This window comes from Colletotrichum graminicola, assembly GCF_000149035.1.
Source record: "Colletotrichum graminicola M1.001 genomic scaffold supercont1.203, whole genome shotgun sequence".
NCBI lineage: Eukaryota > Fungi > Ascomycota > Sordariomycetes > Glomerellales > Glomerellaceae > Colletotrichum > Colletotrichum graminicola.
In genome coordinates, this window is record NW_007361207.1 from 1,373 (window position 1) to 18,772 (window position 17,400).

At 32.0% G+C, this 17,400-nt stretch overlaps 3 protein-coding genes across 3 annotated transcripts; 1 reads left to right on the top strand and 2 right to left on the bottom strand.

The window, feature by feature from the left end:
- Nucleotides 1-7,193: 7,193 nt before the first annotated feature.
- On the bottom strand, nucleotides 7,194-7,749 carry GLRG_11926 (uncharacterized protein; the record flags this gene model as incomplete). The annotated part of the gene is made up of 2 exons (XM_008102607.1): nucleotides 7,194-7,403; nucleotides 7,474-7,749. 2 exons carry the CDS (start codon nucleotides 7,747-7,749, stop codon nucleotides 7,194-7,196), a joined length of 486 nt encoding a protein of 161 aa, XP_008100798.1.
- Nucleotides 7,750-9,133: 1,384 nt separating this feature from the next.
- GLRG_11927 (uncharacterized protein) lies at nucleotides 9,134-9,484 on the bottom strand (the record flags this gene model as incomplete). Its single annotated transcript, XM_008102608.1, has 1 exon — nucleotides 9,134-9,484. One exon carries the CDS (start codon nucleotides 9,482-9,484, stop codon nucleotides 9,134-9,136), a length of 351 nt encoding a protein of 116 aa, XP_008100799.1.
- A 2,110-nt stretch (nucleotides 9,485-11,594) lies between these two features.
- On the top strand, nucleotides 11,595-11,930 carry GLRG_11928 (uncharacterized protein; the record flags this gene model as incomplete). The annotated part of the gene is made up of 1 exon (XM_008102609.1): nucleotides 11,595-11,930. The coding sequence occupies one exon, from the start codon at nucleotides 11,595-11,597 to the stop codon at nucleotides 11,928-11,930; it is 336 nt and encodes a 111-aa protein (XP_008100800.1).
- Nucleotides 11,931-17,400: the final 5,470 nt, after the last annotated feature.

Genomic DNA, 17,400 nt, shown 5'->3' on the forward strand with positions numbered 1-17,400 from the left:
TAATCTTAAATTAGGTTATAGGCCTTATATAGGATTTCTTCTTATATAGTAACTACTAAGATACTATTAAATTAATAATAAGGTGTTTTCTTATAATACTAAAAAATAAATATTTAATTATACTAAAGGTTATTAAGGCTAACTAAGACATTCTATACCTTAGGTAACTTATAAATATACTTCTTAATTATAAGACCTTTATTAAGCTGTTAGTAGTAAGTACTTAACCATAAAATAGTATCACTAAGTAGATTATTTTAATTATTAAACTTAAGGTATAATATATATATATTAATATAAACTTACCTAAAGTCCTATAGCCTAAGATTATAAATTTAGCTTAATATCTCTATAATTAAATACTATTAGTAGCTTAAAAGTAGAAATTCTTATATCAATTATTTTACCTATATCTTATATCTAATAAGCATACTAAGTCTTTACTAATAGTAAAGCTAGACTTTTTGTATTTATACGCCTATAGCTACGAAGTGTATATACTAATAGTATATATATAAGTATTATAAAACTAGTAGTAAAGACTTACTAACTATATATAGATTAGATCTTTTATTAAATATACGTCTAGTAGTTTATATTATATTTAGTATTTAGTATAAAATAAAGTTTTTAACATATATAATATAATGTTTAATAAGTAATAACCTTTTTACAAGTTAGTAAATAGATTACTTAATAGGCTTTATAAAGCTAATCTTATAGTAATTTAATTCTAAATTAACTAGCTAATTATAACTAGTAACTAATCCTTTATATATAAAGAAGCTAATAAAGAAATAAATAAAGTAATTAAATACGCTAATATCACTTTACTAGGCGCTTCATAATTAAGTAACATACTAGACTATTTATATAAGTAGATAAGGCTTTTACTTCTTCTTACTTTACTACTATTACTACTAAGACTCTTTTTTATAGCCTTTATAGATCTTAATATAAGAGATAGTTAAGTAAGACCTAATAGCTCTAGGTTAATTAATCTATTAGCTAATAGCTAATTATTTACTAATTATAAAATAATAAATAAGTAAATACTTAAATAAATACCTAATAGCTTATTAATTAGTTTATTAATAGCTAATAGCTAATAAGCTAGTAACTTACTTAATTAATTAATAGCTAATAGTATATAAGCTAGTAACTTACTAAGAACTAATAGTTCTAAAGTAATAATAATAGTAATTTCTTATAATATATTTTATCTTTATGTTATTAATTTATAAGACATTACTAAGTATAAAAAGATATAAAAGTCCTAAGTAATTATAGCTAGCCTATTAAGTAATCTTTAGCTAGAAGTAACCTTACTTAAAGGTGTTATAAGAAGGTATTATCTTATTATATATATAAGTAGTTAGATTATACTAAGGACTTTATTTAAGGCTACTTTTTTTATAAGGGTTAGTTCATATTAAAAGGCTATAAACTATATATAGGGTAGCCTATAAGTAATAACATATATTAGTATATTCTAAAGTTAGCTAATAAGTAAAAATTACTATATTTAGCTAAAGTATACCTAAGGATATTTAATTAACTATATAACACCTAATAAGTATAATAATAATAAAGATATTACTAATAAATCTTTAGTATATAATAAAGTTATTACTATAACTTTATAGACCTATAGATATATATTAAAGGTTAATATACTTTTTACTAATTTAAAGATAGTAAAAAGACTACTTATATTAAAAGTAATTTAAAAATAGTAAGAAAGTAAATCTATATAGGTATAAAGTATTAAAACTATAAGTAATTATTTTATAAGTAGTAGCTAAAAAGCAGTACGTACTTAGCTACTACTAGGTAAATACTTATAAGCTTAATAACTGTAGCTAATTAACTAAATTTAAAGTAAGACTTATTATTTATAGTAACTAAGAAGTAAAAGATTTATAATATACTTATATAGCTATATTAGTAAGTATATTACTTAAAATACTAATAGTAATAGCTACTTACTTTAACTAAGAATTATCTTAATATAATATAGTAAATATATTTATTTATATTACTATATATAAGGTAGTATTCATAAAGATACCTTAAGGCTACTAAACTATTAGCTAAATTCTCTAGCTATTAAAAGACCTCGAGCTCTTGTCGTTCGCATTAAGGTGTCTGGCGAGCCCCAAGGACTGGTCCTCTGCCCGATACCAAGCCTCGCAGGTAATCGGTCAATCGTAGCCGCATGTCACCGTAGATAGGTTGTGACGATTGCAGAGCCTGGCGTAGGAAATTTGGTTATGTCTTTTCCCATTGCGGTCGTCCTATCTGCTAAATTAGACTCATTGCCCGTCAAAATCACGTCGTACTGCAGGCCCTGGACCCCCCCAGCCAAGGAGTTCCATTCACAGTATCGAGTGTGTAGATCACATGCTCCACGAACCTGTACGGAACATCTACCACTGACTCGCCGGGGCCGGAAGACGTTGTATACGGGTCTGGAAATGCAATAACCGAACGACCATTGCTTACCACCTATAAGACACTAGAGGCTGAGACCTCGAGACCAACATGCTTATCACTGACGGCAAACGATGGCGGGTCAAAACTCCACTAGGTAGTATCCTATAGCGCTTGTTTTAATCAAAGTAAGATTCGTAGGGCTCACATATTCTCCTCTGCTACGTTCTTTCCAAGAGTTGGATAATGCTTTTACTAAGTGCTTAGTAAGAATTACTTTTAAAGAAAGAATTATAGTAAATCTTTTTTTATTATTAATAACTATATATATATATATAACTATATAAATAAAGTGTAAGTAAGTAATAAGATAGTAGCCTTTTAGTAGTAATACTATCTTAAAAGTAAAAGACTATTATAGTAGTTTTTTAGCCTTAAAGTAATTTATAATTAAGATAACTACTATCTTTAGGTTTTATAAGTAATATATTATAAGAGAATAACTAAATTACTTATAATAAAAAGAAATATAATAAATTATTACTTATAGTAAGTACTAAGCTACTACTTAGTAAATATATAGCCTTATTATAATATATTAACGAATTTTTAAAAAAAGTAATAATAATTCTTTATATACTAGTAGTAACCTAGCTAGATATTACCTTTATAGCTAGCTAGCTTACTTACTTGAATTATAATCCAGATCTAGATTATTAAAAGACTATGAATTATATACTTAGATATTTCTATTAAATATAGTACTTTTACTATAAATATAAAGTAGGACTAGGTAGTAATAATAATATTTTAGAGATTAGTTTTAATACCTTATTTACTAATAAGTTATTAAACTATTATAGCTTATAAGTGTTTATACTAAAGCTATTTAGAGGGCTTATCTCTTAGTAAGCTAATAAGTAAGATATAGTAATAATATTAGCTACTAAGGCTAAATTACTAGTACTTTTATTTATTATAAAAGAGACCCCTCTTACTAATAAATTAACTACTATACTAGGTATTTAACTATTAACTTAACCTAGAAATAAATTATTACTTAATAAGTAAGTAGCTACTAAATAGCTATAAACTATTTATATTAACTATAATAATACCTAGACTACTAGGCTTATTACTAAAAGCCTTATTAAATTATAAATGAGGCTATAATATATAGGTATTTATAACTAATAGTTATTCTAAGAGGTAGTAATAAATTAGATTACTATTAAATATAAGAAGTCTATTAAGTTAATAGCTAATAGATTAGTAAAGATATATAGTACACTATAATTTACTATATTAATAACTTAATTAAATATAAGTAAGTAATATATATACTTTTAAGTAGATTAATAGTAAGAACTAGCTAATAATAAAGTAAAGCTTTACTACTAGATAAAAAAGAAAAATATATAAGATATTAAAGAATAGTTACTAAATAAATAGGCTATAAATATAGAATATTTAGTATAGACGCTATAGTAATTAATTACGATACTAGTGCTAAGAGGTGTATTAAATATAATAGAATTATATAGAACTTAACTAGTAAATATATAGTTATCTTATAGTTAATTATTAGAGAATAAGTAGTAAAATTACCTTACTTTTATAGTAATTTCTACTAACTAATTAGCTAGGAAAAATCTAAGATTTCCTAACTAAGAAATAAGGAAGTTTCCTTATTCTTATAGATTTTAACTATAGTTATATAATATAATAACATATAATATAATTAATTAAGTAACTATTATAAGCCTTAAAATTTAATAATATCTTAAGAATTAATTAGTTTAATACTTTAACTTCTAGGTTAATATCTTTCTAGAGATTATAGTGTTTTACTTTTATATAAATAGTGTTAATCTATATAAGCTAATTACTATATATTTATAAAATAGTTATCTTATTATTATTCTTCTTATTACTTATTATTATAGTATTTATTAAAAGTAGATATATTAGTTAATATAAATATATATATTAAACTATTAATTATTAAATTTTAATAACGTATATATATAGTAAGTAGATAATTATAGTAAGCAGACTACTTTTCCTCCTTTTTACCTCTTTAACCTTTATATTAATATTTCTTTACGTATAAACATATAATCCTCCTTAATTAAAAGCTGTAATATCCTTACTCTTTAAGCTATTTAAAAAGACCTAAAAATGTCTATATAAAGAGCAGCTACTATCTTTAACGTCCCTTATATAACACTATATTACTAACGTATAAGACGTGTTATATAAGACAAGACGTATCTAAACTTAAAGAAGATAATAGAAGTTAAGGGGGAGGTAATTCTTAAAAAGGTTATTAACCTAATTAATTAAGGGTTTTCTTTATAATAAGAGGATATATAAGATATAGCTAACTAACTTCTAAACGTATATAATATAACTTATATTAGACCTTAATAAGTAGAGAACTTTATATAATAATAACCTTAATTAAAAATATACTTTTAATATTAAATTAACTATTAGAGAGCCTTAGCTAAGAATCTTATAATTATATAAGGCTAGTTTATACTTATATAAAATATAATTATAAAGTGTAAAATATAGAATTATAATATCTATAGTTTTAATAAGACTAGCTTCTTAATAAAAATACTATTATATATAAAAGTTATTATAACCTCTAATTATAAAAGAAGCTTTATATAAAGCAGCCTAGTAATTAAGAATAGGTTTTTATTATTTAAGGTGTATATATAAATAGCTAGGTAATACCTTTATATATTATTATAAAAAGTAAATATTACTTTTTCTTTTAGTACTAAAATAGCTAATTTCTAGCTATAAAGTATATCTACCTAAGTAAAAATAAATAGACTATAAATAAGATTAGCCTAGATTAGCTATAACACTTTAATTAGTATATAAAGTTCTATATAAAAAGTACTTATTATCTTTTAATCCTAAATAGCTATAATAGCTATAAATTAACTAAATTTAATAACTACTATAAAAAAAAGAATTATTACTTTATATATATCTCTTTATTTATTATATAAGCTTTAGCTTTTTAATATAAGTTATTTTAGCTTATTAAAGCTTTTATATAGTAAGGAAATTAAAAAGATAATATAAATATAGATCTTATATATTATAAAATATAACTTTTGTATTACCTTTAAAGTAGTATTTTTTACTTTAATAAAAAAAAATATATAAGCTAGCTTTTAATAGGCTAGCCTTATTACTTTTAACCCTAAAGTAGTTATTTCTTACCTAGACTTTAAGCTAAATATACTAATACCTCCTAGCTTATATCTAACTAGGTTAGGCTTATAGGACCTAAAGACACTAACTATAGCACTAAAAGGCGTATAAAGTGCTAGTTTACTTAAAAAAAAGATCTAAAGATATTAAGAAAGCTTACTAACACTAGTATATAAAGTAATTAACTTTTAAGCTAAAGGTATTAGTAAGTTAGTATATAAGCTTACTTTTATTAAGGCTAAGAACTTTAGACTTTATATAAAGATAAATATACTAAGTAAGTAGTAAAGGGCTAAAAAGACCTAACTACATCTTAAAGGGTTACTTAATATAACTAAAGTAAAGGCGCTATAAAGAGAAAAAGAAGGTATTAAGGCTAGAGGTAAGAAAACGTCTTAAAAGGGGGGTTATATAGAGGGTAGTAAGCTATATATATAATAATATAGTAATTATAGAAAGACTAGATATAACGTATAAACCTATAAGGTAGTTTAGGATAGTAATAGAGAATAAGGTAATATATATTTTTAATTAATTTTATATAATCTAGTTAAATTAACTTATAGAAATAATTAAAAGGTAAGAAGATATAGTCTGCTTACTATAATTATTTACTTACTATATATATATATTAATTATAATAGTTAATTAACTAATTATATTTTATGTTATATAACTATAGTAAAAATCTATAAGAATAAGGAAATCCTTTTATTTCTTTGTTAGGAGATCTTAGGTTAATCCTGGCTATTTAGTTAGTGGAAATCACCCTAACAGTGGGGCGATTTCACTGCCTATTCCCTAACAATCTGCTATAGGGCAACCGTGCATTCGCTAGTTAATTCACGTGTAATTCCGCCACATTTAACAATTATTTTCCCTTGTTTTAGGTAGGGAAATCCATCCTGGAAATGACTAGTGCATATGCAGCAATTGCCCCACCTTGCGCCTGGGCACACGCGTCCATTTCGCCCACTTTGACAGGAGTAACTAGGCAACTGCAGGTCAGACGTGCCTATATAATCCGCTTGTTTTCTTAATAGAAGGTTTCCCAGCAGGCGCTTTAGCGACCACTCCCCAGTAATAGTGTTAATTGACTATTAGTTGCTTGTGTAGATAATAATAATGTTGTAAAAAGGAAAGAAGAGGTTGCTGCTGTAGATATTTGTGGTGGTGTAAGTGGGCTAGTAAGGTGGATCACGTGACCTCGGGTCGGCTCTACCATTCACCGGTTGAATATCCCGACATATTTATTTTCTTTCTATATAAACGTATAAACATACTAGCCCTGTTAAGTGAAAAAAGATTACACATCTAGGACTATTTAGATCCGCCTAGTCGACAGCCAATGAAGACACAGATCTTGTATATTAGTGATCGGAGTAAACTAATAGTGTGTTACAGCCTACTGAGCTAATGGAAATCAAAGCCGGAACTAAATCTAGTTCTAACTATAGAAATCCTTACTGTCAGGCTGTTTAGGCAAACTACTACTACTGTGTCTGCTATGCCAGCAGTTCTCACCAGCGGTACTGGCTCCAAACATCATAAGCGTAGTTACCAGCGGTGTATAATCCTATGCCGGCCGCAATCCAGTACCTTTTTACGTTGCTCTCTAAAGTAGTTATTGTCAAACTGTCACAGCTACTAGTGGTTTGGCTACATGTTACAAAGGCCTCTGTTCTAGAGCTTGCAACACCGCTGGCCAGCTGTACGACCATGCAGGCGAGCTTTTGACTGAGGTTAGCCTGGATACATAGAACATGATTGCCCTGCCTATCGGCTTTGTCTTATACATACACATGTAGGACCAGTCCTTGGCCTGAGATCCCTCTGAGAGATGCCCGCGTTCGCTTCCCGGTACAAAGCGTTGATAGCCAAAAGATCCAAGGTTTGGAAGTAGTCGGCCTGCCATGCCAAATCGCGAGTGGTATCGTTGAAGCCCCCCACGGGGTCAAACAGTAGGGCGGTGCCGTTCAGAACGACATAATCGTCCACTCGCACGATGGCAGCTGTCGCTAGGCCAAGGGAGAGGAAGGAAATCATGGTGGTAAAGAGGGTGAAGTAACGAGCCATTCTGATGGTTGCGAGCGGCGATTAGCTGTAGAAGTTTGGGGTTGGAATGAGACAGATGACTAAGAGTGCAGGGGGTCTGGTTTAGATGGATGATAGTTGTTGGTGACTTACAGTATCCTTCTTGGAGGGTTTCTTACTCACTTATATATGCTCTTCTGGCCACATTGACCCAGAAGAGAGGAGCGGTACACCACTAGGACCAGTCTGCTGTTTACAGATACTGACGAGGTGCCACTTTCACCGCCGTAAAGGAGGAAGTACCTAAGCGACGCTACTTTGCTACACTGACCCAAACAATCCCGTGAGTATCCGTACACGATCCGCGCAGACAAGAAGGCAGTGTTGCCGGGATTCTATGGATCGGCGAGGTTGACTACCCTACCGTATTACTCACTTCTTACGCTCAAGGATTGGAGTCATGTTCTCCCACACGTCAGGGTCGACTCTCTGATCTAATGTTAGCATTTCAGCAGCCGTTATCAGCTAGTTCATTCACCGAGACCCTGATCGGCAACTCCGATGACCATTGCAACTTCGTAAAAGGACCAATAACATAGACTGAGCCCTAACTATGAGTACTATTAAAACTTTAATCAGACAGCACTAGGCCTAGAACAGGGCGACCGCCAACATAATATAAGTACGGAGTACAGTCATTATAATATGATTCAAGTTTCAATAGTACTTAAAGTTATGATCTACGCTTTAATATAAAATACCACCTCAGTATAATGTAAAGTTGGCATAGTGAGTGGGCTGTGGTCTAGGCAGCAGCCGTCGCTGTGTGGAGTTTGGATACTGCGTGACTATACCTGGTCCCGGGCCTGTATATCATGGCATAAGGGCCCACCCCGGGCGAGCCGGGGTAGAATTTGGAACACATGGAATTCCTTCACCTGGCAAAAGATTCAGCCGGTTAATTCCCCTGAGCAAGAAGCTTGTCTTTCTAATAGGTCCTTGCTGTGGAGATGCAGGATATGGTTTTAATTTAGCTCGTGGCCTGTTGCTTTAGTTTAATTTGGTCTGTCTTTCTAGTTGAACCCGTTTTCGATGTATAATACGGAAGAATAGAAATCTGCTATAGTGGAATACAAACATGCTTGAGACGAACGTCGGGTGCATGTGAGTGATCTAGACCTGGCTTATTGACTCTACGCTCCTTGGTCATGTCCGCAAGCACCCCGGGCTGGAGTCATGTCTGCACCGTCTAAGTGGGCCAGCCATCAGTTAGGAAGATTTAACAAACGGGTTTTGACTGTCCGATTCCAATTCACATCTGATCTCTAGAGTGTAGCTTGCATACCGAATGACATGTACCTATTGAATGTGTAAAAGTGTCTTAGCCTCCCCCCCAACGGCACACCCATCAACCGTGGCGCGTTAATCAATAAGACTCGCATCTCCAGCTCCAAGCGCCAGAACTACAAGAGGCGGAGGACGTGACTCCGAGTGTCTCATAGCAATACAAGTTTACGTTGAGACCAAGCTGCTGCCGGCTCGTGGTGTTCACACAGGCCCAGTCGTTGCACCCACTCCCGTTCAGAATGGCTTCCCAGTCGGATCCATACTCGCGCTGACAGGCGTCCTCCATATCGACACTGGTTTCCACTCTTCTCTGCACATCTTCGGGTGCCTTCACCGACTCGCCCACCGAGGGCATCGCAAGTGCCATAACGGGCCCAGCGATGACAGCAGCGCCGGCGATAGCGCTGAAAAGAATAGAATGCTTCAACATGTTGAAGGCTTCTGATAGCAAGTCAGCAGACCCGCGAGATACGTGACTAGGACATGAGGACATTAACAAAATCTTACCAAGAAAGACTGGCGACTGAATAAAGATTGTGTAAAAATGATGAGGATGTCAAGGCTAAAGAAACCCGGTTATTAGTGCTAAGGGCGGTGCAGGTTGACGAAAACTCGGATTGCAGGATATCTATGCTGTACTTATATAAAAGAACTCTCCCTCATCACATCCAATCAGAGTTGCATTCATCTCAGAAAGCTAACCAGGCATTCTTCAACTGCCTAGTACAGACTTAGAGGTAATGACAAGATGGGCATGACCCACAAAGTCAGCTCGTATAGCATAGGATCGGGGTGCTATAAGTGAGTCAGAGAGAGGCAACTGCAACGCAGAGCAAGGGTTACGGTAATTATGCCTCTAGCACTAGTATCCCCTGGGCCGGACTACATACTTACGCTGGCAGTCACTCCTCCTCCTCAATAGTATGTATAACTAAGTCTCTATTTTAACTGAGCCTTGTTGTCATGCCTCAAATAGATGTCAGCGGCTGTGGTGTAAGTATAATGTACATTACACCTTATCTAGCTAGGGGGCTGGCCTGCGTTGGTTCCAAGGGTAGAACAGAGGGGGGGGGGGAATGATGTAGCTGTATTACTCCTGAAGCTTTTGCATTGTGCCTGTCGCGATGTCTTGGATACCTAACTAGTAGTCTGATCCTGACTATAGAAGTATATAAACCTACTTCTTAGTGTTCTTATTATTGCATAATATATACATAGCTTCTTGTGGCTAGATGTAACTACTAGACCCTTAAGTATCTTATAGTGAAGTAAATCTCTAAGTGCCATGTACTAAAAAGCCTGCCCTGTCCAGTGAGGTAACATCGCCTGTGGCTTGTTAGGTTGTAACTGTTAAAGTTAATATTACGGCCTCAATCCTTGTTGTATTGTGTTTGTGTATCCATAACCATCGCCTGTTTCTCCGCGGGATGTGTGTAAATGTACGAGTCATGTGTCACCTTAGGCCACTTGGGTGGAGTAGCGTTAATTTTATATAGTCGATTTGGTATTTTCCCATATCTAACCGCTCTCAGCAGGAGACCCACTGCAACAGCCACAAAATAGGCTTATCCACAGAATCTCAATGTACTTTAAGATCGCAGTACTACTAGAGGCAAAAAACAAAAGGGATGGTCTTAGCCCATCCCAACCTAGAGCGCAGCGTAGGAAGCAGGGTGGGATAGACCATTCTAACCCTCCCTAGTAGATCTGGTTTAGAATTAAAACTAAACGTTAACAATTAAACCCAGTAGAGCAAGTTTTATACTCTACACCTTCCAGGAGGTAGTACTTTTGTAAGAAGTGGCCTATTATGGCTATATGGCGAAGCTGCTGAAAGCGGTTAGATATGGGAAAATACCAAATCGCCTATGTAAATTTAACGCTACTCCTTAGGAGCATTCGGGTACAGCCGTGCGACCCACGTAAATGCCTCACTTGTTGACAGTCACACAGTAACACTGGTAGCCTGCCTCCTAGGTGCTAGGGTGGGTATAAGACGGCTAAACACTCTAGCGATTACCTATGTAGTATAATATCTGGATAGGCTATACCTACTCTGGTGACGGCTAAATATTCTTCTAATTTAACAGCTTTTGCTGCTCTAGATCCCTAGTAGAATCTATATGACCCTGAACTGGTGGATACGGTAGGTCCGCCGAGCCCCTAGTAAGTAAATACACGCTCGGCATTAATACTTACCTATGCAGGGTCATACACCAACCAACGGCCTCAGTTATACGGATATAGATACAGTAAAGTAACTTACTTAATGCATAAACCATTCTATTTATGTGTTAACAAGGTTAGTAATTTTTATCATTCAAATTATCTATACACGATAGGAAAGACTAAGGTATAAGGAGTAAACAAAGGCGTATAAATCCTTCCTGACCCCCTTCCCATGAAGACGTTCGAATCCCATTCTAAATCCTTGCAGACACACTACTTCCGCAATCTCAAGGTAAGTCGTTCGTGGCACCATTCGTTCTACACTTGATAATTATCATCTTCACTAACGTGAGCTTAATGCAGTCATCACAATGTTCGCAAACCGCCCACCCGTCTTAGGTGTTGCTTTCAGCTGCCTAGCTTTTGGTGTCTTTGGTTCTCCTACGCCTGGGAGGGGCTCAGATAGCGGAAGTCTGCAGGCTCGTGCCTGGCTCGGCGGCGTCGACGTGAACCTGGCGTGCCAGATCCAGAATGGCGACGGATGGACGTCCCAGAAGAATGACAACGGCTGCGACGGATGGGTCTGCATAATGGACGGCAAGACGGCCAGCGTCAACATGGATGTTGCCTGTGTTACCCAGTACTATCTCAATCAGGCATATGCTAAATGCAAGGGAGGCGTGTATGACTGGGCCTGCTACCTTTGAGCCTGGCCATCATTTGGCCGGCTGTTGATCCTCACCAACCAATTAGCTAGATATTTAGACATTGGGGCAGTCGGACAACAACTAGATATTTCATACCGATTGGGCCTGATTATAGGGACATGGTATTAAGTCTTGCTGGTATATAAAGAATCACTTGATCCCGTCCTCCGTGTTATATACTATACCCCACCCTACTTATGAATAGGCCCCACATTTGAATACCCATCACAACCCATCATCACCATCATCACCACCACTTATCATCACTTATTTCCTCGGGCTTGCCGCCTACCCATATGCAACTTTCGGCTTCACTAGATAATTCAGATGCGCTGGATTCATCCGGACTATCTATATTACCGGTATCCGTATTTTGCGCCCGCTGGATTTGTTTAATAGTAGCAAAGGTGCTGTTAGGTGATAGGGGGGTTTTCTTCCTCTTTCTACGTGACTGCTAGTCCTCTAACTGGGCCTGTAATGCGTTGACTCGCCTTTCTAGAAGGGCTAGTCTAGATGCCTGCTTATTATACCCCTTTTACACCTATCTAGATAGGTGACAAATAGTATAGGTATCTAACCTATCCTTGCCTAGCTGGGTCAACTGGTGTAGTTAATGCCGTTGATCAGGAGACCAATGAGGGGTTGACTATAGGACGATAGATACAGCTTTATCTCACTGTTGGCTGCTGGGCTGGCTGGTCTGGCTGGTGGTCTGCTGGGCCTTTGATTCTAAGGGGTTAGATGGAGGTTGTCTTATAGTAGCTAGCTATAATCTAGCTGCCCTCTAGCTACTTCTAATATTCTAGCTTGTTATAGATGCCTTATAAGCCTTAAAGTAACACTCTAGAAATACATTAGTACTAGTAATAGTTAAATCTATAACCTATTTATCTAGATATCTAACCTTCTTATAATAGGCCTGCTTTAATAGGCTAAAGACAGCTACATCTAGAGGCTATAGGATAGTAGAGGAGTATAGTAGTAGAAATAACAAAAAGATATAACACTACTAGTATTTCTATATTAAGTTAATAAATATATAGCTCTAACAGTCTTATAAGGTACGGCTATAATATATATAGTTAGGCTTGGCCTACTATAACGCGTACGCCTACACTTAGTTAGCGCTTAGTTAACACACCTATTTAATAACATATACACTAGATAAACACTATAAGATAACTCCTTTTCTCTTTAGCTTAGATTAATTATATTAAGTTACTATATACTTATTAAAAGGAAGTTTTAGCCCTTTATATGTTTATTACAACCTAACAAGTTATAGGCTATGTTGCCCTACCTAACAGGCGGACGGTAGACAACAGCAGCATTTGTACAGACAGAAAGAACAGGGATAAACAGATAACTCCCTAGAACAGAAGAGCTATAGTATAAGTTATATAACTATAAGCATAAGATATAATAAGGAATAAGCACTTATTTATATATAAAATAAGCGCTTAGTAGATACCTAGGAAGACGCTTATTTTATTTTATAATAATTAGATAATAGGTAGTTTAGAGAACAGCTAGGACTTATATATAGAATAGACTTAGACGTACTTAAGGATAGACTTTTATAGCTCTTTAGTAATTAACTTATAATATATTCTTTAAATACCTTTTAGTATCTAACTTTAGTAATTTAATTAATAAAAAGCTATATAAGTACTAAGACGCTTTTAACTACCTAACTAATTACTAAGTAATTAATAAGACTAGTAAGAATAATAAATACTATTAACTAAGTATTAACTTTTACTTACTATTAGTAAAAACCTTACTATCTAGAAACTAGCTATAACACTTTAATTACTTTTATTAAGTAAGTTAACCTTAATACTTACCTAATAGTAAAATATAATAAGATATCTATACTATAAACTACTTTTACTTTATCTAGCTTTAGTAAGGGGAAGCCCTTAGCTACTTCTATATAAAACCTAGATAATAAAATTAAGGACACTAAAGTATTAGATAAAGAACTAGGTTATACTTAATAAACCTATAGTATTATTATAAGCTAAATTAAAAAAAGTAATTCTAATATACCTAAGATATAAACTATAATAAATAAACTTAGGAATAAACTTAAAGGTAAAAGTAATAAAGTTTATAAACTTTAATTTATAATAACTACTACCTTTACTAAGCTTAAGGAAAAAAAGAGAGAAGTTACTAAACTTAAGAAGGATAACTATATGTTATAAGGGGTAGCTAATATTATTATTACCTTTATAAAAGGACGTAATAAACTTAAACTTAATTTACTTAGTACTTATAATAGTACTAGTAGATAACTAAAAGGATTTCTAATCTAAGTATATACTTATTAGACTTTTTATATTACTAACTTTAGAAGTAAAACTAAATAAGTAATTTATATAAAAACTTTTTTTTTTATAAAAAAGCACTCTCTTAGTATAAACCTTACTTAGAAGAATTTCTTAAGTATAATAGTAACCTTACTATTTACTTTTATAAAACCGGTCCTGTAGGGCGGTTGCGGGCTGGCATGGCACGCCCACTGACCGAACCGTTTGGGTGCCAGGGCTTGAACGAGTTGTAACTTCCCTCAAGAGAGTACCAGTGGCGCACCATATAGCTTCTCCCGACGCGGTCAGTGTTACTTCGTTTGGACAGGGGTATGGTTGCGCACCTATAGCTAAATTCTAATAACTAGCTACTTAACTTAATATACTTAAGAATTACTAATCTTTACTTTCTATTAAGGACTTAAGGATAACGTTAAAAATAAACTTATTAAGATTATTAGCTTACTAAAGGATTTCTTATTTTATATTAAACTTACTATTAAGATTAATATATAACTTTTTAAATAACATAAGGAATAAAAAGAGATCTAATAACTTAATATAAATATAGGTAAGAAGTACGCCTAAGGACCTAAGTAGCCTTACTAATAAAATAGAGGATAAAGTAACTAGTAGTAACTATATAATAACTACCTAAGCACTACTTATATATAATATATAAGACTAATAGATATTAGTGTTATAAAGAAATAAGATTAGTAGCTAGTATAAGACGTAGGTACTATAAAATACTATAATAATAAAAAAATAAGATATTTTATATAAGACTATAGTTAGCTAAAAAGACTATAATATAAGAACCTACCTAAGTATACTAAAAAGGCTAGCGTAGCCTAAAAATATATCTTTTATAAATAACTCTTATAAACTACTTACTATAATAATAACTACCTTACCTATAGGGAAAGTAAGAAATAAGTAAGATAGTACCTAAAGAAGCTAAGAAACACTACTAAACTATATTAAGATATAATAATTAATATAAAGAAATTCTATAAGTAGATTAGGATTAAGATAGCTAATATCTTAAAGAAAAAACTATATAATAATACTATTAAGGAAACTACTAACACTATAATATAAACTACTAAGCCTATAGATATTTAGTAACTTAATTAATAAACTATAGTAATTACCTACTAGTAAAGTAATAAAAGTAAATAAGCTATAGATATCTAAAACTTAAATATTATTATAAAGCTTATATAAATCTATAATTAACTTAAAACCTAGTACCTTAATACCCTTAATATAAAAAAACTAAAACTAGTAGAAAAATAACTAAAATAATAAATAGCTACTTAAGGAAACTATAACTTACTAAAGACACTTAATAAAAACTACCTATAGGAAATTACTAAGACTATTATAGTAGCTAGAAAATAATAGCCTTAAGAAGTTAAGAACTCTAAAGAATAGAACTAATAACTTATTATTAAACTAATCTAGATATAAGACGCTATAAGAGATAAATAGGACTAGCTATATAAAGAAGACCTTAGACACTCTTAATAAATAGTTATAGCTTTATATTAAAGCCTAAGATAACTACTAAAAATAATAGTAATTAGAATAAGATTTTAAATAAACTATATATAAAGCTATAGACTTTAGTATATAAATAACTAAGATAGTTATAGTAAGTAAAAAAGCTATTACTTACTAGACTAAAAACCTATAAAGAATTCTAGACACTATAAACTAAGACATCTAATAACTACTAAATAAGTATAATAAATAAGTTATTTTAGTATAACTTTAACTATATAGTTACTATATAATAAGCTACACTAGTTTAAATAATAAATTAACTATAAAATAAGTATTAAAGAAAAGCCTTATATAATAGTAAGAGTCTATTTTTAATTATATTAACTACTAGCTTAGAACCTTACTAGCTAAAAGATAATAAATATTCTAGATACCTTTAAACTTATAAAGGACCTATAAGTAAGAGTATATATAATCCTAGGACTAGTTAAAATCCTAGTAGTTAGAAGAAAAAGAACTAGGTTTTTATAACTTTAACTTTATTTCTAAGAGCTAACCTTAAAAGAAACTATTATAGTATAAAGAACTAGTTTTAATAAAATAAAAACTAGTAGTAAAAAAGAAAGTAATAAAGAACCTTCTTACTATAAAATAGTATTACTAAATAAGATAAAATAAAAAGTAGTAAAATAACTAATAAGATTAACTTAAGTAAACCTAATAATAATTAAATAAACTAAATAAAAACTTAGTATATTTAATAATAAGCTAATAAGATACTATTTTTTTTACTACCTATAAGTAGTATAAATAATAAAGGTTAAGAACCTTATAGCTTATAAACTAACGTAATATATATAACTACTAAGATATATAATTATACCTTTAAAGAAATCTCTAAAGAAATAAATAATTAAAGTCTTTACTTTTATAAAACTAAGGATATTAATATTAAAGAAGAACCTATTATCTTAAACTAGGAAAGCCCTAAGTTTAGAGATTATAAACACCTAGCCTTAGAGCACCTATTATATAAGAAGGTATTCTAGACTAACTATATCTATAATAAATATAGTATATATAACGTAGCTAAAGGGATTAACGTCTTTTATCTTAAGAGGATTAATAATAAAGTAATACTTAGGTACTACACTAATAAGGAATTATACTACTAGAAAATTAAGGAGTATAAGTATTAAACTATTTACCTTAAACTATACTTATAATACCTAGTAGTATATATAACTAGTATAACTTAATATTAGTTAGACTACTACTATAATAAGTATAGATACTACTATATAGAGAAAGTATAAGTATAGTAAATATAGATTAAGGAGGCTAGGACCTACCTAAACTAGCTAAGCCTCTAAGACTCACCATTATAGTCTGCTGTATAAATACGCGCGTGTTCGTCGCATCGAAATCATCAGCCAGACATTTGCCGGTTGGAAGCCCGCATCTATTTTCTGATACAGTAGCGGGCTTGCATACGCACATGTCTGGATAATGCCCTGAGCGGAGAGTATTAGTCCCTCAACTGTCTGTACAGTAATGAAGTAAGCCACGACAATTCTCATGCCGCCCACCGCCGTTTTACACCAAACTGCGAGTGACAAGCGTTATGTGGAGTGGTGTTACCC